Source organism: Phyllosticta citriasiana (genome assembly GCF_038021145.1).
Source record: "Phyllosticta citriasiana strain CBS 120426 chromosome Unknown IWZ02scaffold_2, whole genome shotgun sequence".
NCBI classification, from domain to species: Eukaryota; Fungi; Ascomycota; class Dothideomycetes; order Botryosphaeriales; family Phyllostictaceae; genus Phyllosticta; species Phyllosticta citriasiana.
This window is the reverse complement of record NW_027117279.1, coordinates 912,894-932,096: the sequence shown is the minus strand read 5'-3', so window position 1 is coordinate 932,096 and position 19,203 is coordinate 912,894. Positions and strand designations below refer to the sequence as shown.

The following is a 19,203-nucleotide window of genomic DNA, read 5'->3' as shown; positions in this document are numbered from 1 at the left end:
TACTGGGATTACTCACCTACCCAGAGCGCAGACGGCAGTGCAGCCAATCACCAGCGCCGCCTGCGCAGTCCGCCAACGGCCCGACGATCTACCTTACCTTACCTTACTTTACTTTACCTGCCTGACCGCCCGCCGTGGCAGCGATGACGCTGCTGCTCCAACCGCCCGGCATCCTCTTCAAGCTCCAGTCAACACTCACTGCTGCGCCGGTCTACAACAGTACCTCTCGTTCCACCTGCTCACCTCGGACGTCGCCTGCCACGCCGCAAGCCACCACAACCGCCTGCCTTGCACTCGTCAAGTCTTGGCCGTTCGCTCTCCACGCCCCGGGCGCGTCCACACCTTGGCCTTCTTTGCGCCCGTTCCAGATCTTATCTGTGAATCACGACACCAACCCTTTGGCGCCTGTTGTCTAAGCCTGTTGCCAGGCTCTCAAACGCCGACATGGATGATAATATTGCGAACTTCACGAGCATCACCGGTGCTGATCCCCAACGAGCTACGCAGTATCTCCATCTTACCGATGGCAATCTGGAGCAAGCGATCCAACTTTTCTTCGATAGCCCCAACCTGGACGTCGGCGGACCCGCCACTCAGCCGGCAACGTCTGCCAGTGGCCAAGCCAATGAGCCCATTCGCATCGATTCCGACGACGACGATGATCTGGACGAGGATGAAGCCATTGCCACCGAATCCCGTCCAAGCGTTGGTCTGCCCGGCCACAACGTAGAAGACGATGAGGCCATGGCGCGCAGGCTTCAAGAGGAGATGTATGGCGACGGCGCCAATGATCCCAGTGGTGGCGTACGCGCCCCGATGGCACGCACAACCGAGACATTGGTCGGTCCCGGCGCAGGCTACGACGATGAGGACGGCATGCATGCTGCCGTCATGTCACAGATGGGTAGGAGAAGAGGCGGAGCAAGTAAGTCGATGCCTCTGAATAAAGGGCAGCTCGGATCTGACACTGTTTAGCACGGCCAGGCATCTTTAACCAGCGGAACACGGCGTCCGTCTGGGATGAGGGTGAAGGCGATCCCTCCGCCCGCCGCCGGAACCTCGCTTCTTCAACCGGCGGTGCGTCCGAGGCTTCTTCAAAGTCCAACCTCCTCGCCGAGCTCTACAGACCGCCTTTCGAGATCATGTCACCGCTCGGGTGGGATGAGGCCCGCGACGAAGGCAAGGCCGAACAAAAGTGGCTTCTCGTCAATGTGCAAGATCCGGCGATTTTCGATTGCCAGGTTCTGAACCGCGATATCTGGAAGAACGACCAAATCAAAGACACGGTGAAGGAAAACTTCATATTCCTCCAGTACAACAAGGACGATAACAGTGGCCAAAGTTACATCAATTACTACTTCCACGAACGCGACAATCAAGACGCGTATCCGCACATTGCCATTGTGGATCCCCGGACCGGCGAACAGGTCAAAGTCTGCGCCTCTGGTCCGCCTGTGCCCAAACCGATGGAGTTCCTGATGCAACTGCACGAATTCTTGGACCGTTACAGTCTCGATGCGAACGCTCGTAACCCTGTCGCTCAGCGCAAGCCCGAGAAGAAAAACAAGGATGTCCACCGCATGACGGAGGACGAGATGTTGGAAATGGCTCTTCAGAACAGTCTGACAAACGAAGGCGATGCTCCACGGGCTGAAGATCCTGACGAGCTCACCAAGGCCCTCGAGGGCAAAGGAAAGGGCAGGGCGGAAGATGTCGAGATGCAGGATCCAGCCACCGCCTCCAACTCTGATTCGGTCTTCGCTCAGATATCGTCAAACAACCCGCATGCTGAGCCGACGACCAGCGACCCCAAGACGACCACTCGCATTCAGTTCCGCCACTCGAATGGCCGCGACATCCGCCGCTTTGCCGTTACGGATCCAGTGCGCCGAATCTATGAATGGCTCAAGGCTTCGCCTCTCAAGGGATTCGAGGGCAAGGAGGGTGCCGAGTTCGAACTGAGTTTCATGGGTAAAAACCTCATTGATCTCCTCGACCAGAGTATTGAGGAAGCTGGTCTAAAGAACGGGACCGTAATGGTCGAGTACGTCGAGGGATAGAGCATTTGCGTCGAAGCACTCGGAATGGCGCTGGCAGGCAGAGGTTCTTTTCCATTTCAGTGGCATCATTGGCGTTCTACGGATCACGGGAGACTTTGGAGGAGTAGACGGGATTTGCAACAGTGCATACCTGGACAGGTACGGGCGGCACTATTTTGCAATTTGCCTCTTCGGGGGGAAAGGATGAATGAGAGCGGTTGCTAGTACTAATAGACGGATACTGCCCTGCGGAGCCAGCTGGGAGCCTTGAGGTACCCACGCTAGCACTTGGTCTCGGCCAGCTACAAATAGCTCCAACTGATCCTCCTGCCTTACATCTCGTTTACCAAAAGCAAGAGAAATCTTCACCCCCACAACTCCGCATCTGTCACCCCACATCTCTCCACGCCTCGCTACCTGCCTCGTATGCGGGTGATTATGGTCCCATGCGCGTCTACTCTAGCACTGCTACCTGCCCCTCTTAGCACTATCCGCATTTGGCTTCTTGCGGATCGACTGCTGGTGAATGCACGGGGAAAGGCGTTTTGACAAGTGCACGTGGAAAGTACGCATGCTAGTGTATTCAGAATTGCTCATGGAGTGGAATGGATTCAGCTGCATTACAGTACGGCATGTATAGTAGTACAACAGAGAATTCGAGCAGGGTCGTACATGCAGTAGCCTCAGAAGAGTGGGGATGGGCGAGGAAAAAGTCCGAGTAGTGTTGACGGGCCAGCTAACACAGATGGTCCGCAAAGATTGGAGAGATGGTGTAGAGGGGAGATGAAAAATGAAAAAACAGGGTGGCGACACAGGTCCTTTAAAGAAGTGTGCAGATGTGGCGGATGCAAGAGATAATGATATTACTGCCCTTCCTGGAGCGGAGCACTTTCGAATGCTGATTCGAAGCCTGAAACTGCCTTGCATGCATGCGTTTCGAGGAAAGAAGGAAGAGAGGTGTGTGATTTCCGTAGGCAAAAAAGAAAAAAAGGAAAAAAAAGGAAAAAAAAAAAACCAGAAGAACAGAAAGACAGAAAGACATAAACGCCGCCCATGTCATCGTAGAGTTGGTCCCAAGAACCGGAAGCGCCTATAGTCCATCCGTTTTTCATGCCAACAAGAAAAGGAAAAGAAAAGAAGAGAGGTCCTTCACTTCCAACGTTCCGGCTCTGATCTCAAAAAGGTGGATGGGTGCGTGTCGTCTAGTGACCCATGGCCCTGAAGGCGCGCTCGGCGCAGGCATCGCAGCCAATCTCGTCGTACTCGCTGTTCAAGCAGGTGCAAAAGACGCCCTTGATGACGGCGGGCTTGGTGGTGGTGGTGGTAGTGGTGGTGGTGGTGGTGGTCTTTGGAGCAGCAGCGGGCTCGAGATCGGTGGCGGCGGGCGTCGAGGGCAGCGACTGATCGTCGTTGGGGTGCTCGATGGCGCTCAGGGCGCGCTCGATGCACTTGGAGCAGCCCAGCTCGTCGTAGGTTGGGTCGAAGCAGGTGCAGATAATGCCGCTGATTGGTGCTGGCATTTTGGAGTTGGTTTGTTTTTGATGTTCGTTTGAAGTGTTGTTTGAGTGAGGTGTCTGTTTGGGTGTGGCAATCTCCAAGCAGGTAGATTGATATAGGTAGGTAAGGTAGGTATGCAGGTAATGTAGGTCGAAGTAGGCAGATGACCAGGGCGTGGGGGTTGGCCAGTTGGTATTGCGGTAGGTGGTTGTCTCAATGGTTGATTGAATCTGTGGGTCATGTCTCTACAGAGCACACACGCCCGCCAGCTTTATATCAAACAATTCCCGGGATGCACATGAAGAGAAATCTCATCCATGACGCCAATACCGGCCAAGCAAAACTGGGCCATGGAGCCGCAGGGCAGGGCTGGGGTGGCAAAAAAGGGAAACCGGATCACCCCACCGTCAGCAAGACAGCAGCAGCAGCACACAAGGAAGCACACACAGCCTGGGCCCTCTCTCTCCCTTCCGAACCCAAACGAACCCAAACGAACCCAACCCAAGCGCTCAGGAGCTGGTGGTTCGAGCGGTCGAGTGACCGGAATTTCTCTGCCTTCGTGACGTGGGACGGCCTCGCGACAATCCGCCGGATGTGCCCTCTGTGTTGTCGGGAAAAGTCGCGACCTTCCTTGGTCTGACTCGACCAGCCCTGTGTATCCCCAGCCCTCGTCATGATTTTTCAAAGTCGTGACACACGCATCGACGACCATGTCTTCTGGGCAGATGCAATACGCGCGCGTCTTTAAACACTGCCAGGCTCCGGTTGCAGGCAGCTCTCACCGCACATGTGGCCGGACCGTTTGTTCTTCTTTTGGGCTGTTTTCTTTACAAAGATTGATAGATGTGCCGGGAGATTGATAGCCTTGAGTTTCAACTTACATAAATCACGAACTGCCCGACCGTTTGCTGATATGCGTGCGACAAAGGGCGGTGATGCCGTCCAGGGTCCAAGCTCGACTCGCGCTACGCCTGACGCCATGCCTGCTCCGCCAGCCATTTCATCTCCAAAACCCCCAGATTCAACATGTCGACCACGCCAAAAACCCTCGGACACGTCGTTGTCGTCGGGGGCTGCGGCTTCCTCGGCCATCACATTGTAAACCTACTCGTCGAACGATTCCCAGAGAGCCGTGTTTCCGTCCTTGACTTGCGCACCACCAAGAACCGCAACCCGTCGCCCAAGGTCTCGTACCACGATGCCGACATTACCAGCCAGGAGTCAATCAAGTCGCTCTTCGAGAGGCTGAAGCCAGATGTCGTTATCCACACGGCCAGCCCCGTGGCCCACGGCATTCCGCACGAGGTCATGTACAGGGTCAACGTAGACGGCACCAGGAACTTGCTGCGCGCTTCGCAGGAGAGCGGTGTCAAGGCGTTTGTCTACACGAGCAGCGCAAGCGTCATCTTTGACAATGCCACTGAGCTCGTCAATGCCGACGAGTCGTACCCAGTGATTGCAGGCGACGACCAACCGAGCTACTACACATCTACCAAGGTGCGCCTCTTGCTTCTCGGCCCCTCCACTACCAGCCAGTCGACTGACGCATTCAGGTCTGGGGCGAACAATCCGTACTCCGAGCCAACCGCACAGAATTATACCCGCGCTTCCTCACATGCAGCATCCGGCCAGCTGGCATTTTCGGCGAAGGCGACGTACAAATGCTGCCAGCAATGCTCGGCGCCTACTTCCGCAAGCAACACAAGTTTCAGCTCGGCGACAACACCAACCTGTTCGACTTCACGTACGCCGGCAACGTGGCGCACGCGCACCTACTCGCGGCGGCGGCGCTGCTCCAGACGTCGGCGCTGCACCCCACGGTGCCGCTCGACACGGAGCGCGTCGACGGCGAGCCCTTCTTCGTGACAAACGACCAGCCCGTCCCCTTTTGGGACTTTGCCCGCGCCGTCTGGCGCCAGGCCGGCCCGCCGCTGCCTCTGAGCAAGGTCTGGGTGCTGCCCAAGGACGTCATGCTGCCCGTCGGCTCGCTGCTCGAGTCGATATTCTGGGTCTTTGGCAAGAAGCCCAGCTTGAGCCGTGACCAGGTCTTTTACAGCACCGTCAGGAGGTACTACAACATTGACAAGGCCAAGCGCAGACTGGGATACCGCCCCGTCGTCCCGTTGGGCGAGGGCATCAAGAAGGGCGTCAGCGAGGTGCTCGACCGCGAGGGCCCCGAATGGGCTTGGGTCAAGGCGGGCACGGCACCGCCGCAAAAGGCTGGCTAGGATGGAAGCCTTGGGGAGAAACGGTTGTCGTGGTGGGCTACTTTTATTCGTGAATCTTTCGGCCTTCATGTAAAAAACTACGTAATGAAACCTTGTAGAGGAAGAACCGCTCTGGAAGCAGCGCTCCTCTGTCGGCTCTCAGAAATCGACCGCGTAGGACGTAATGTGGCAGTGCCAGGAGGCAGTACCCCGTATTTTTGAACTACGTCCTCATCACAGTGCAAAGCTATCTAAAGCTGACCCTCTCAAACTCCTCAAAGCATCCAGTCCACTGATCCATTCCCTGGAAAAACGTCGTCCATGACTTTCTCCCACAACTCTCCACACCTGACGGCAATCCGCAAACAAAAACCGTTACAATCCCTCCACCAAACTCCATCAACGACGGATCCATCCAATTCCCCGCAAGGCTACTCCAGGAGAATCCCAACCAGAGCTAACCCCAAACCAGCCTAGCCCCCGCCCCGCGTTTCGGCTCGCAGCTGGAGTCCGCCGCCGCCGCCGCCGCCGCCGCCGCCGCAAGGGCCAGGGAGGTCAGGTCCGGTCAGGTCCGAATTGACTCGTCAGGTGCCTTATCGATCGGGCCGGAATCCGAAATCGGTCGGCCCGCGCTGCTGCTGCGCGGTTCATGGATGAACTGAATGAGGTCATTGGTTAAAAAATGGCCGAGTGTGTGGGGTCTGGCAAGGCGTGAATGCTGGTATCGTTTGGATGTAGCTGTTTCAATTTTCATGGCTTGAGAAGGTGGGATCATGGTGTCTGGAATCCAAACATGGGTGGTAGGTACTCTGGAGCGAGTAAGCGAGCGAGTGCGTCATGGGCCGAGTCTAAGGCAGGTACGTCCCGTCGTTAGTCGAGGGACCGACTGCTAGCGCGGAGGAAGAGCGAGATGCCTAGCTAGAGATGGGCAGATGGTGAAGAGGCAGTGACTTTGTCGCGAGCGGGGCAAGGTGTGGTGAGTTGTGGGATCGGTAGGCTCGTCGTCTATGACGGCATGACTGTCTTACGCGGCCGCGGCGGCGCGCCAGACAGCGTAAGTTGTTCTGAGCTGTTTGCTAATGTAGTTGATGACGCTGGTCCTGGTAGGCTTTGCGCTTTGTATAAATGTGGTGGGAACGGCGGTGGATTTGCTGACAAGTGTCGACTGGCTTCGATCTGTTGCATATTCATACACATCTTCCGCGTTTCATTGAGAAGTGTTCGTCCCATTTGCGCACTTCCAAATTGACTCTCCAGACCATTGCCCTTTCTAGGATTCATTAGCAAGCCGATTCGCAGAATGCCGTCGCAAGACAAATACACAGACCCCGAGTTGAGGGAGCAGGTCAAGGAGGAGATCAAGGAAGGCGACAAAGGCGGGGCGCCGGGTCAGTGGTCTGCACGCAAGGTTTGTATCCCCACTTGAGATTGGGTGCATTGAGCTCACGCGCTAGACAGGCGCAAATGATGGCTTCCGAGTACAAGAAGCGCGGTGGCGACTACACCACTTCGAAAGATGAGCAAGACCAATCGCAAAAGAACCTGTCCGAGTGGACAGACGAGGAATGACAGACCAAAGAGGGCAGCGGTCACGCGAAGCAGTCAGACGGTACCGAGAAAAGATACTTGCCCAAAAAGGCTTGGGAGAATATGAGTGAAGGGAAGAAGGAAGAGACGGAAAAGGCGAAGGTGGAGGGAGGGAAGCAGGGGAAGCAGTTCGTTGGCAACTCAGACAAGGCCAAGAAGAGCAGGAAGAAAGCAAGCGACAAGGCCCAAGAAAAGGGCCAACAGGAAGGTAGTACGTCGGAGGAAGAGTCTGATACCAATGACGACGACGCTGAGCAAGAGAATGGGTCTGCCACTGAGGACGGAGAAGGATCCCAGTCCGACGGGGAGAAAAACAAATCAAGGGGTCAAAAGCGTGGCCGACCTCGCAAGTCCGAGTCGTCGCCCAATAAGAAGCCGAAAACCAATGCAAGGGAAGGCGAGCATAATGGCTCCCCGAGTGGCTTCAAGGACGGACAAGACGCTAAAAACGGCCACACGGTTGGATCCAAGCACGACAAAGCTGAACCACCAGCTAAACAAGGCTCCAAGGACCGTCTGCCGAAGGAGGGACAGCACGTCCACTGGAAAGCTTTGCCAGGATACGTCGAGGGCGAAGTTGTGGAAATTGTGGACGAGGAAAAAGAAGTGGAGGGTAAGCAGGTCAAAGGCAGTAAGGGCGACCCAAGAATCGTGTTGCGCAGCAAGTCGACAGGGAAGATCTGCGTGCATAAGCCAGAGGCCGTCTTCTTCGACTAAGTCGTTGGAAGTTGGAAGGCTTCACATCGTTGCCTACGCAATCGGATTCGGTGTACTCCTACCAGCAAGTAGTAAACAGCATTAGTTGTATGAAAATCGACCACGCCTCACTATTCTTTTTTGCTTGGTACGACGCCGCACCGCCATTCCGTGGTTGAGTGGGATGATCGAGATCCGCGGAGGCGTCCCAAAAAGGAAAAACAGATGGTGCAGAGGCATGGAACTTGGGCAAGTAAACAATCAATCAGCACGTCAACCACATTGTTGGCGAAGAGTGTATCTTGTTCACAATCTGCAAAGAAGCGAAGCTGAAGGCAATTGCAAGAGAGAAGAGTGTGAAAGAGGGGCAGCAGAAGCAGGTCTCGACTCGAAAGACTCACAGCAGACGCTCGGGCCCTCCGTTTCGCATACACGGTCATCTGCAGTCCACTTCCACCTCCACAACGCCCACTCCGCGGCTCTCCAACCTCCTCTTTCCTGCTACACCCTCCAACGCTTATAGGGTGCTTTGGCAGCTCCGCTCGATCCCCAATTGAACCTCCGCTCTCCTCGTTTCAATTGGCACCTCCCATCGCCGCCATGTACATAACAGAGGAGCTCTTCGAATCGGTGGATCCAACCTACACCCCGGGGACGAGGCAAACGGACTCGCACGAATACCTCGGAAAGAGAAAGAGGACAGCAACCGACGACGTCTATACGGCAAACTTTCTGTTCGTATCACCTTGGCCTGGTTGGACCCTGATCCACACCTATCGTCCCTAGCTCGCCCCTGCCCTTAGAACCGTCAACTCGCCTTGTGCTTCGACACCGTCTGGCTTCTTGAAGACGCTCCCGAATTCAAACATCTAACACGTTCTCAGACCTTCCAAAAACCTCAAACTCGCCTCACTGCTCGACGAAAAATACGCCGAGGCCCCCGCCACAGCATCTCTACACAACTACAACCACCTTGCCCAGCAACAGCCACAACAGCAGCGCCCTCGCAAACGAGCTGTTCCGCACCCACGCCTTCATGTCCAGGCCCAACATCTTCGTCCGCGGCCGCCGCTACAGAGCGTCCATCAAAACTGCAGGACCAGCGTCAACGAGCCTGCGGCAAAAGGTACAAGCGCCCCCTCGACTCCAGATCTCAACCCTTGCCATTGCTGCCACCGCAGCCCTCATACCAAGAAGGACTTGGAAGGATACATGGGATGCGAGGCCTGTGGGGCGCGGACATGCTTCATTTGTTTGCGGCAGTGCGTTGGCAGCAGGTGCGGTGACGGAGCAGAGCCAAGTGCCGTCGAGGAAGATGCAAGACCTCACGGCATAGGGACTGGATGTGGCGGCAGAAAAATATGCCGGGCATGCTGCGTGGAGCGTGGAGAAGAAGGAGACACATGGTGTTTACGATGCCTAGAGGCCGAAGGGGAGGACACAATCATGGGTTGAAGATGCAGGCACAAAGACGGACCTAAGATCTTTTCATGGTCCGTTCCGGTCCGGGTCAAACAAGAAATATTCCAAACAGAGGAGGATAGACCAAACAAGGACGAGGCGGATGGGAAGCGAATACCCTACAAGGCAGCACCAGCCATGAACACATCTATTCACAGGGTAGGATGAAGGAAAGGAAGCATTCTGGTTTGCTTCAAATCGGCTGGACCAGGTACGGAATGGATGACGGCGGGTATGGCACGGAACGAGCACGGCATCACAAATCTAATGTGCAGGCGTTTCATATATTATACCCCCATTTAACCCGGCAAGCAGCAACAGGCACGGGTATACCACATGGCAGGACAGGCACAGCACTAGGCATTACATTTTGGCGGCATAAATAGACGCGGCGGCATTGCATGGCAGGCGGCGCATCTTTTGATTTGGGAATATGGAAGCAGGCAGCATCTTTTATGTAGCTGGCAATGACATTGATTTGGACCGACAGCTTTGATCACCACCAAGACTGGATCCGGTTTTGCTTTTTACTTTTCCACGGTATCATTGAATCTTTGGGAAGATTGTGTCTCGAATATGGATTTTATCATCTGTGAAGTTTGATCTCCTACGTCGTCCATGGTCAGTATTCATTACCTGTCTCTTCCGTCCTCACATGAAAGCGCACACCAAAGACATCCTCATCGGCCCAGGTCAATTCTTCTTCTTTGAAAATGGCTCTCTGCATGCGAACAAGCGCAACCAGAAGTTCCTCCAAGTTGCCACCCAGCTCAAAACATCCCAGCAGCACTTGCACCCCACGTTGAAACCTTTGAATAGACAGTCCGTTGCGTCGTCAAATCCGTACATGCATGAAGCTTTCTCTATTTGCCCTCTTGTGCCAACTGGCAAATCGGCCAAACGCTACGTCAAACGGCAGCGTCCCCACGATGAAGAATTAAAAATTAAAGCCAAGAATCCAAAACGGGTGCGATTGCGGAGATGATGTAGGGAAGCCGGTTCCCCCCCCCCCCCCAACAGACAGCATGGGCTAGTCGATTGCAAAACGATAATATTGTCCAAACATCCCCGACCTTTTTTTTTTTTTTTTTTTTTTCTTTCCGATACATTGAACGGCACCCACTCGACGCTAGGAGTACTCGGCGGGTTTTTCCTGAGACACCAGGGGGCTTTCCTCCTTGGCCTCACGCTTCTCGCGGCGGCGCACGAGGAACCAGTCGACCGTCCAGCCGACAAACACGATGCCGACAAAGACAGTCGCCGTCCACGCCAGGGCCATAAACTTGTGCCCGGCATGGCCCTCGAGCCCAACGCCATTGCCGGCATCGTTGATGACTTTGGCGCCCAGGTAACCGACGGCCGTCGCGATGACGGTGCCGGTGCCGACGCCAAGCAGGTTGAGGCCGGCGAGGGCGGCGTTGAGCAGGGCGACGCGGCGGCCGACGAAGACGACGCCGGTCCACGTGGCGAAGAGGGACAGGAAGTTGAAGATGACGGCGAGGATGAAGAAGGCGACGAGCGCGTGCCAGGCGCTGCGCATGGCCGCCAGCTCGTCCGACAGGTTGGCCGGGAAGTTGATTTGCGTCAGCGCGTCGCCGACCTGCGTCTGCTTCATCGAGTCCTCGATCTGCTGGACCGGGTTGAAGGCGAACGACGCCGACGGCTTGCTGCATCCCGCCACGTCTTTGTGGATCTGCGAGGCCGCCACGTCCGAGTCCGGCACCGGCTGCGGTGTGTATGTCCCGTTGCAGCCTGTGAACATGTGCGCCGAGTAAAAGTCTTGGATGTGCAGGTCTTTGGCTAGCGACCCGATGGCAGAGTTGAGCCCCGAGTTGATGCCGCCCGTCAGAGGCTGCGTGAGGTTGTTGAAGAGCAGCGCCAGTGGATTGTCCGGGTCGTCGTTGGCGTCGGCAAAGTTTTGATAGACGTTGGCCCCTATGCGTGAGGTGTTGAGCGTCAGGATGTGGTATTGCTCGCCCTTGCCCGCGTGGCGCCCGGCGAACATGGCCACGAAGGTGAGGACTAATGCTATAAAGGAGCAGGTGGCATAGACAATTGCGTGAAATCTCACCATGGTCGCGGTGGAAGGCGGTCGGCTTTTAATGGGATGGAAAATAAGCTCAAGAGGATGGTTGTTGGATCATTAGAGGTATTACAGGCCTCCGACATGGAAATGGTAGAGGCACGACGACTTGGAAATGCAAGACTTGACTGGACGAGGCGATTAAGGGCTCTAGCATGACTTGGGGGTCTTGGGGCCTCTATGTAGGCGTGGCTGCTTCATCTTCGACAGGCCAATGCTGCAGGTGCCTGCGACCCCGAGCCCAATGCAGGACCAAAAACTTGCAACAAAACGACCTCAAAGCCTCAAAAGGCCTGTGCGCTAAGTCCAAGCAGGGACATAGTTACGGGTGCACAGGACGGCTGGTTAGGAGAAGCGAAGTCCTGTGACTTGGGGGGTATCGTGTCGCACCGGCACAGCTAGCCACAGGCCCATACCCGTCGTCGCGTCGGCCGCCACAGGCCATTTCCTCGTCGCGAGGGATTGGCAGATTCGCGTCCATCGAATGTGGTGGCGCCGATCAGGACGCAGGGACTGGAGTGGCACGAAGAAGATGCGTCATGACAGCATTCCAGCCAACCAATCGAGGCAATATACGAGCAATGCACAACAACTAGCGACTGCGATGATGGCACTCCTTGAGCACTTTAGTCATGATCTAAAGTCTTCTTTCGTTGCTTCTATTCCTGAACGTACAAGGCGTACGTCATCTTCGCCTAGGACTTTTCCATGCCCCCAAGGACTGATGATGATGTGCACTGGGCCCCTTCTCTCGTGCTGTTGTCGTCTATGCGACCACACGGAGAGTCTTGGGGATTCAGCCTCTCCCAGCCTTGAGGCAGGGGAGGTACAACGCTTCCTCAATAGTATGCCTGAAGTGGTGGCAGGGCGAGGCTTGTGGTGAAGCGTTGGTCCCAAGCGCAGACTAATGTTCTCATAAATCATATATCATCCAAGACCTAGCTCTTCTCTTGACGCTGCAGATTCAACCAGGCTTCTTCGAGCCTCTCCGGGTTTGAGACATGGGTGCGTTTTGCTGGCCGATTCGGTCCGCAAAGGGCGAATACGGCGCGGCAATGTGGTGAATTGGAGCGCGTATCTGTCCAGGAGGAGCGTAGCCTGGACGTTGGCGCTGCTCAAGGTGCAGTTTGTCCAGAGATTCCCCGACGACATGGTACTTGTCCCAGTTAATTGGGGGACAACGGAAGACATTTTGCATTTCCGGCACAGGACCAAACTTGGGTGGCGGCGGGCCCGAAGTTGGCGAGCGAGCCTCGTCGTCGCTATCGTCCTGGTCGCTGTTCAGGATGGAATCCAATCCGCCGAGAGTCGGGCCCAGGACGTCATTGCTTTCGCGTTTTGGCTTCAGGCGGCCAGACTTGAGTTCCTCTACGAAGGCCTCGGGCTCAGCGACAGCAGCATGTTTGATCTTTTGGAGGGTCTGGATGTCTTTTTTGCTCTTGTCGCGTTGGATCTGAAGCAGAGCGATTGCGGAGCGCAGTGCGATGGCGTCGGTATTTTCGGTCTCGTCGATTGGCTTGGACGGGGGCTGCGGCATGAAATCGACGGCCGGGGGAGGAATGACGCGATCGGCTTGATCAGTAGGGGCCAGCTGAGCGATTGTGGCAACTGGTGTTATAGGGGATACTGGCGGACGTGGGGGAGAGTCCGGGACATGATTGCTGGTGGTTGCGGCCGGAGTATCGGGAGGGTTGGTGTGTTCAGGCGGGTGGTGGGCAGGCGGAATCTGGAGAGGTGACACAGTTGAGTCATTCCTGACCTTGTCTGGCGACGCAAAGTCGAGGGCCGGCGGCATCGTGAGAAGAATGGAGGGGAGGAGAAGCTGGGGACAAGCGCAGTGGAGGCGCGACGCAGTTTGGAAAGCAAGGGCCACGAGAGAGGAAGGCCCGAGCAAACCAAGGGTGTGGGGCTCTCTCGATCGGAGGCCCGTGGTCGATGTCGCGGAGTGCCTGAGGGAGGGGTGAGGGGTGAGAAGAGAGCCGTGGATCTGGATGGTGGAGCAGCGACAGCAGCACGTGGAATCTAGAGAGGAATGTCCGGCGGCAGCTGAGGTCAACACCTTTCGTTCGCCTGGAACGCGCCAAACGGGCTGCATCTTCACGTACCCTGGGACCTTGACTGACTGATCCGATCCGCCAGCTCTCTCACCACTTCATCTAGCTTCTCCTCGTCGGGCGCCCCTCAGCCCCCGGCAGTCCAGCCGCTTACGACGCTCTTCTTCCTTCCTGCGAATTTGCACAGGGCTGATGGTCTTCAGGCCACTCACTCACTCACTCACTCGCTCGCTCTGCGCTGCAAGACATGGCAAACGGCGTCCACGCGCCATGACGACCGAGATTCCCTCTGATTCCCTTTGGGATAGTGCTGCGTCTACATTTGTCTTAGCCGTCCCAATGTATTTTATTTTCTTACTTATTCACATAGCTAGCAGCGTCCCGTTCTTCCCGTCTGCTCCTACTATTTATGGTCCCGGGCACCTGACTCTCTTCTGTTCTCATTGCTTGGTGCTTTTTCTCCACTGTCCTTTCCAGCTCCATTTCGCTCCTTTCAACCAACTTTCGTCGTAGCCGGCCCAACTTGTCGGGTCTGCCCAACTCTCTTTACGCTTCCACACCATTTTGTCTGGACGAATCACTGCTCGCCATTTTGCGATACACTCTTCACCAAGGAGCTTTTTTCTCCAGGCGTGATTCGAGCTGTATTACCACGACGTTCAGGATCAACCAATCCGACATCTCAAACGCCCACTCTAGCCACACGCCTGGCCACCTGCGCATTCTCATTTTGTCTCTATTTCTTACCGTCTCCCACTCCCAGCCAACCTCTATGCACACTTCAATCCGGACCACACACGCATCAAACCTACAACAACCCGCATCCCTTTAGGACCATGGCTCGCCAAACGGACTCTTCCGCGGCTAACGACAAACCAACATCGAGGGATGCGGTGCGAATTCCCAGGCTGACATACCGCAACCACATCCCGCAAGATGGCACCGATTCCATAGAACCTGTTTCCAAAGTAGCGTTAGACGAGCAACCTGCTTTCCCACGAAACGAAAGACGCGCGGATCCAACCCGACGACAAGTCTCTGCAGCAATTTCGCTAGAGTCTGGTCTGGCCGGCGGACCAGCCTGGCCCAGCAGCTCAGCCACCACCCCGAGGAAAACAAATCAACCGACTAGCGCAGACACTTTTGCACAGCGACGCTCGGACAGCGTCACCGCCGACAAGAAGCCCAAAAAAAGCAAGATGCGAGCCATCTCACTTTTGGGCTTCTTGGCCGTCAAGGAGCCCTCTGCCAACGCCCTGGACCATTTTGCCAGACAGGAGCAGAGGCGGGCTGAAGCAAAGGGCTCCATTTCCATTGCGTCCATGTCCCACCAGAAAATGCCCGAGGGCGTCCCCAAGGTCAATACCAAGTGGGACGGCCTGCCCGAGGCTGTCAAGACGAGACCGGGCACCTCGACCGACAGACAATCGACTGCCCGCTCCTTTTCCAGCAGCCGGTTATCGACCGCCACCGAAGACTCGAAAAGAAGCAAGTCGACCACATCGACCACATCGACCATCGACTTTGCTCTTGAAACACCATCGGTTGAGGAATTAAGCCCTAGACCCGGCAAACTGTCTTCCACGCGACAGGACAGCGGAACTGGAAGCGAGGCCATGCGCTCCAGAACCGGTGGCTTGACCTCTGGAGCTGTGCGGTCTGCTCAGCCTCGCCCTAACATCAGCGAAGTGGCTCCTTGGGCTGAGCCGCCTTTATGAGCGCCACCCGTTCCTACGGTCCTGTCAAATCAAACGACACGACTGCCGCTCGCTGAATCACGACTTGGGCGAATGGGCACTATCTCGGTACCATTGGCGTCGTGGATAGAGCCGACCGTTGGCAGGCAAGGCGCCGAAATCTCAGAATTTGTCACCCTTTCTTCTCCGCATGTCCAAAGCTGGCGCTCCATTTGGCGAGCGCAGCTGCAAAGGCGTTGGAATTTAACTAGACTTTGGATCTTTTCAGAAAGCCTCGTCCACCGAGCGAGACTAGCGAAGGAAAGGCGAGACGGGCCAGCCGGGGCGGGGGTTGGCTCTCTCTAGATACAGCTACTCCCCACCCCACCAGGACCTGGCGAGCGGGGTCAGCCGTGCCGAGTGGGAAGGAGGAGGAGAAGAACAAGCCACCTAGATGGGGCTATTTGAAGGATGCTTTTTCAAGATTTTGTGAGAGCAATAGTTCTAATATCTAATGTCTGTATTCAGACTCAGTGGCAGGCAGAAAGGAAGAAATTGGAAGATGGTGTTCCGCTTCGCTACCAAGGCAGCAGTAGTTGATGGACAGGCGCGTCTAGACCAGAAAGATGAGAGATAGTTTGAAATCAAGTCCCAAAATTCTATCTTTGCGCGATTCGGCGAGGTCGTCCATGGTGCGGGGCCCTGTGTGTACAAACTGCCAAAGCCAGGTTGGCAGACACAGAATGGTGGTCGGGCCAGGTAGTGGTGATGCTTGACGTCAACGCTCGAAGGCGGGGACCACCAAACCAACTTCATTACGTAGCAAGACAAAGATCTGGCTGCTGCACCCGCTGCACCCCGCGTGTGGCCATCTCGGTTATCATCTTCTGTCTGCTGCCCTGCAGTGCGCCAGAGCGGGCGGACCTCCGCCTTTACCACTGCCCAACCCAATGACAAGACCTTGTCGAGCAATCGGCAACAGGCATCATGATGCAACCGACGCCCTTCATCGGATTGCTGCCGCGCTCAAGGCGCACTTCATTTAAGCCTCAGGGACTCTGTGTCGCATGGACCGACCCGACGCAGCATGTACTCGCGCCATCATCTTACCCCACGCCGCCATGAGCGCATGCGAGTACACGGCAAGCAGCAGCGAGCGAGCGAGGAACCAAGACATGGGTCATCGGCAAGCCGATGTGCAGCGGGGGGGGGGGTGCCTTTGCGAACGCTACCTCGACATCTTGGTATGTGGACGAATCTGGCGGACGCCCAGCCACGGCGAATGACAACCTAAGCATCTCTCCGAAACCTGGATTTTTTGTTTTCGGCCCGGCGGTTGTTGTCCGCTTCATTCAGGAGAGCGGGATCATTCCTGCGCCGTTGCACCGAGATTCGCAAGCGCGAAGGTGTGTTTCTCTTAATCGAACGGAGGCTTTCCGCTTTTCTGGAGGTTTTGGAGGGGTTCGCGGCGCAGAGATAGGCTCCTCTGCCGCAGGTCGCAGCTGCTACTCGCTATCTCGTCGATGATAAGGCGTGGAGGCCGGGCAGTCGACGCAGCTCGTTGGAGACAGACGTCCTGGTCATTTGACGGTAATTTACGCCTGTCATTGGGCCATGATTGGATCCCACATGGCCGCTGCACTCCTTTCCTTGTAGGTTACAGATGCCTATTCTGGTCTGGTCGCCGTTGTTCCTATCATCGGCTCCATGAGGCGTCCTCGTACACCGTAAACCTCATATAGTCTAGCTACTCAGAGGCATACTCACTGAAGGTTCTGAGTCTGCATACTATTCCTCCCCCGCCGTGCAGTAGCAGCTACACTACTATTAGCAGCAGCAGCAGCAGCAGCCGCAGCCTCGTGCCCAGTCGTCCGTCGCTTTCTTGGTCGCGTCCTCAAATCTCCCAGCAAATGAAAAGCACTTGCTTTGAATATGGTCGAACGGAATCACAGCATCACATCGGGATCCTACCACAAGCGAACCGTTGCTGATGAGCCCGTGACTTCAATTCTGCCAGGTGAGCAGCATTGTCCATTGAAGAATCTTAAACCGACTTTTTGCTAGCCGGCCATATTCCGTTCGACCCGAACCACGAGTTTGATCAAGATGAAGAGATACTAGCCGCCCTCGGATACAAGTCTGAATTCAAGCGGGAGTTCAGCTTGTTCACGACGTTTTGCGTCTCTTTTGCGGTCCTAGGTCTCCTTCCCAGCTTCGCCAGTACTCTTTACTATGGTATGAGCTACGCAGGTACCGCTGGCATGACCTGGGGTTGGCTGATTGCCATGATTGGAATCCAGTCGGTGGCTTTCAGCATGGCCGAGCTTTGCTCTTCGATGCCTACCAGTGGCGGCCTCTACTACGCTGCTGCTGTCCTCGCTCCTCCCGGATGGGGTCCCCTCGCCGCGTGGGTGACTGGATGGTCCAACTGGCTCACCCAGATTACGGCCGCGCCGTCTGTCGACTACGGAGCTTCTGCCATGATGCTCGCGGCCGCGTCGATCAACAATCCGGACTACACGCCGACGGAATACCAGACGTTCCTGCTCGCCGTGTGCCTCATGATCATACACAGCTTCATGTCCAGCATGCCCACAAGGTGGCTGGCGCGGCTCAACTCATTTGGATCCATCTTCAATGTGTTCGCTCTTTTTGCAGTCATCATCATGATCCTGGCCGGCACGGACCGAGAGTCACGGGGCTTGTCGCGCTACGGCAAGTCAAGTCAGGTTTGGGGAGATATTTACGAAGGCATGGACTATCCGGCTGGACTGCGAGTGCTGGCCAGCTTTGTCGCCGTTATTTGGACCATGTCCGGTTACGACTCCCCATTCCACTTGGCCGAGGAGTGCTCCAATGCCAACATGGCGTCACCGCGGGCCATCGTCATGACCTCCTCGGTTGGTGGAATCTTTGGATGGGTCTTGCAGCTTGTTGTTGCGTATACCGTCGTCGACGTTTCCGCGGCCATGGATTCGGATCTTGGGCAGCCGTTTGCCGCCTACTTGATCCAGTGTGTACCTGAGAAGATTGCCATCGCCGTACTGGCTCTGACTGTCATCGCCGGCTTCTCCATGGGCCAGGGCTGTATGATTGCCGCTTCTCGAGTCACATTTGCATATGCCCGTGACGGCTGTATTCCCGGGTCGACCTTCTGGTCAAGAGTCAACAAGCACACGCGCACGCCTGTCAACGCCGTGTGGTTCAACTGTATGCTGGGCTGCCTCATGCTTTTGCTTATCTTTGCCGGACAGGTAGCAATCGACGCCATCTTCAGCATCGGCGGGTTGGCGGCCTTCTTCGCCTTCACGACGCCGATTTTTATCCGCGTCTTCTTCACCAGAGGCAACTTCAGGCCTGGTCCGTGGAACCTGGGCCGCCTGAGCATCCCCATTGGCGCCGTTGCGTCGGGGTTTGTGGCTATGATGATTCCGATTCTCTGCCTCCCAGCAACAAGGGGCGCCAACCTTACGTGAGTAAATTTTTTTTTTTTTTTTCCCCGATTAATCCATCCGGCTCGACTAACGTTGGCATAGCGTTGATGGAATGAATTGGACCGTTGTCGTCTGGGGCGGTACTATGCTCGTTGCCCTTGTCTGGTGGATCATCTCGGCGAGAAAGTGGTTCAAGGGCCCGAAGGTCAACATCCAGCACATGATGCTCGGCCGGGACGCGGAAGTTTTAGAGGGAAAGGATGCAACTCCCTCGGGCAGTCTTCGTGACAATGCCTCGCCCCCGAAGGCGGTCGACGCGGGCGTTTTGGGATAAGTTTTTGGAAGGATACCAATTTCTTTTTTTTTCTTTTTTTTTTTTAAGATTCAAAAGGTCGAAGTGTGTCGTGGAAGCTGAGAGGTTGGACATGATGTGACGTGCCGGCATCCTGGTTGCGGACCAGGGGCATCG

General features: G+C 55.8%; 9 protein-coding genes across 9 annotated transcripts; 6 read left to right on the top strand and 3 right to left on the bottom strand.

The window, feature by feature from the left end:
- Positions 1 to 125: 125 nt before the first annotated feature.
- On the top strand, positions 126 to 2,284 carry IWZ02DRAFT_127258 (uncharacterized protein). Its single transcript, XM_066761574.1, has 2 exons — positions 126 to 925; positions 976 to 2,284. Exons 1-2 carry the CDS (start codon positions 445 to 447, stop codon positions 2,058 to 2,060), a joined length of 1,566 nt encoding a protein of 521 aa, XP_066626063.1. The 5' UTR covers positions 126 to 444; the 3' UTR covers positions 2,061 to 2,284.
- Positions 2,285 to 3,241: 957 nt separating this feature from the next.
- On the bottom strand, positions 3,242 to 4,248 carry IWZ02DRAFT_429917 (uncharacterized protein; the record flags this gene model as incomplete). Its single annotated transcript, XM_066766020.1, has 2 exons — positions 3,242 to 3,781; positions 4,033 to 4,248. The coding sequence occupies 2 exons, from the start codon at positions 4,246 to 4,248 to the stop codon at positions 3,242 to 3,244; spliced, it is 756 nt and encodes a 251-aa protein (XP_066626062.1).
- A 121-nt stretch (positions 4,249 to 4,369) lies between these two features.
- Positions 4,370 to 5,914, top strand: IWZ02DRAFT_127284 (3-beta hydroxysteroid dehydrogenase/isomerase family-domain-containing protein). Its single transcript, XM_066761576.1, has 2 exons — positions 4,370 to 5,033; positions 5,090 to 5,914. Exons 1-2 carry the CDS (start codon positions 4,563 to 4,565, stop codon positions 5,762 to 5,764), a joined length of 1,146 nt encoding a protein of 381 aa, XP_066626061.1. The 5' UTR covers positions 4,370 to 4,562; the 3' UTR covers positions 5,765 to 5,914.
- A 719-nt stretch (positions 5,915 to 6,633) lies between these two features.
- Positions 6,634 to 8,047, top strand: IWZ02DRAFT_511278 (uncharacterized protein; the record flags this gene model as incomplete). The annotated part of the gene is made up of 3 exons (XM_066770528.1): positions 6,634 to 7,151; positions 7,202 to 7,293; positions 7,330 to 8,047. Exons 1-3 carry the CDS (start codon positions 7,044 to 7,046, stop codon positions 8,045 to 8,047), a joined length of 918 nt encoding a protein of 305 aa, XP_066626060.1. The 5' UTR covers positions 6,634 to 7,043.
- Positions 8,048 to 8,626: 579 nt separating this feature from the next.
- Positions 8,627 to 9,362, top strand: IWZ02DRAFT_487368 (uncharacterized protein; the record flags this gene model as incomplete). The annotated part of the gene is made up of 3 exons (XM_066769358.1): positions 8,627 to 8,764; positions 8,813 to 8,846; positions 8,911 to 9,362. 3 exons carry the CDS (start codon positions 8,627 to 8,629, stop codon positions 9,360 to 9,362), a joined length of 624 nt encoding a protein of 207 aa, XP_066626059.1.
- A 1,137-nt stretch (positions 9,363 to 10,499) lies between these two features.
- Positions 10,500 to 11,808, bottom strand: IWZ02DRAFT_127267 (actin cortical patch SUR7/pH-response regulator pali). Its single transcript, XM_066761575.1, has one exon. It carries the CDS (start codon positions 11,559 to 11,561, stop codon positions 10,617 to 10,619), a length of 945 nt encoding a protein of 314 aa, XP_066626058.1. The 5' UTR covers positions 11,562 to 11,808; the 3' UTR covers positions 10,500 to 10,616.
- A 783-nt stretch (positions 11,809 to 12,591) lies between these two features.
- On the bottom strand, positions 12,592 to 13,215 carry IWZ02DRAFT_364891 (uncharacterized protein; the record flags this gene model as incomplete). Its single annotated transcript, XM_066764350.1, has 1 exon — positions 12,592 to 13,215. A coding segment is annotated over one exon (624 nt), but the record flags the coding sequence as incomplete, so codon positions are not given.
- An 847-nt stretch (positions 13,216 to 14,062) lies between these two features.
- Positions 14,063 to 15,573, top strand: IWZ02DRAFT_127452 (uncharacterized protein). Its single transcript, XM_066761579.1, has one exon. The coding sequence runs from the start codon at positions 14,461 to 14,463 to the stop codon at positions 15,340 to 15,342; it is 882 nt and encodes a 293-aa protein (XP_066626056.1). The 5' UTR covers positions 14,063 to 14,460; the 3' UTR covers positions 15,343 to 15,573.
- A 1,457-nt stretch (positions 15,574 to 17,030) lies between these two features.
- Positions 17,031 to 19,200, top strand: IWZ02DRAFT_127539 (amino acid permease-domain-containing protein). Its single transcript, XM_066761580.1, has 3 exons — positions 17,031 to 17,317; positions 17,365 to 18,772; positions 18,837 to 19,200. Exons 1-3 carry the CDS (start codon positions 17,233 to 17,235, stop codon positions 19,066 to 19,068), a joined length of 1,725 nt encoding a protein of 574 aa, XP_066626055.1. The 5' UTR covers positions 17,031 to 17,232; the 3' UTR covers positions 19,069 to 19,200.
- Positions 19,201 to 19,203: the final 3 nt, after the last annotated feature.

Coding starts and splice junctions, on each gene's coding strand:
- IWZ02DRAFT_127258 (XM_066761574.1), top strand. CDS start 445: ATGGATGATAATATTGCGAACTTCACGAGCATCACCGGTGCTGATCCC. Junction 926..975: donor TAGGAGAAGAGGCGGAGCAA/GTAAGTCGATGC, acceptor GACACTGTTTAG/CACGGCCAGGCATCTTTAAC.
- IWZ02DRAFT_127284 (XM_066761576.1), top strand. CDS start 4,563: ATGTCGACCACGCCAAAAACCCTCGGACACGTCGTTGTCGTCGGGGGC. Junction 5,034..5,089: donor GCTACTACACATCTACCAAG/GTGCGCCTCTTG, acceptor TGACGCATTCAG/GTCTGGGGCGAACAATCCGT.
- IWZ02DRAFT_127267 (XM_066761575.1), bottom strand. CDS start 11,561: ATGGTGAGATTTCACGCAATTGTCTATGCCACCTGCTCCTTTATAGCA.
- IWZ02DRAFT_127452 (XM_066761579.1), top strand. CDS start 14,461: ATGGCTCGCCAAACGGACTCTTCCGCGGCTAACGACAAACCAACATCG.
- IWZ02DRAFT_127539 (XM_066761580.1), top strand. CDS start 17,233: ATGGTCGAACGGAATCACAGCATCACATCGGGATCCTACCACAAGCGA. Junction 17,318..17,364: donor CGTGACTTCAATTCTGCCAG/GTGAGCAGCATT, acceptor ACTTTTTGCTAG/CCGGCCATATTCCGTTCGAC. Junction 18,773..18,836: donor ACAAGGGGCGCCAACCTTAC/GTGAGTAAATTT, acceptor ACGTTGGCATAG/CGTTGATGGAATGAATTGGA.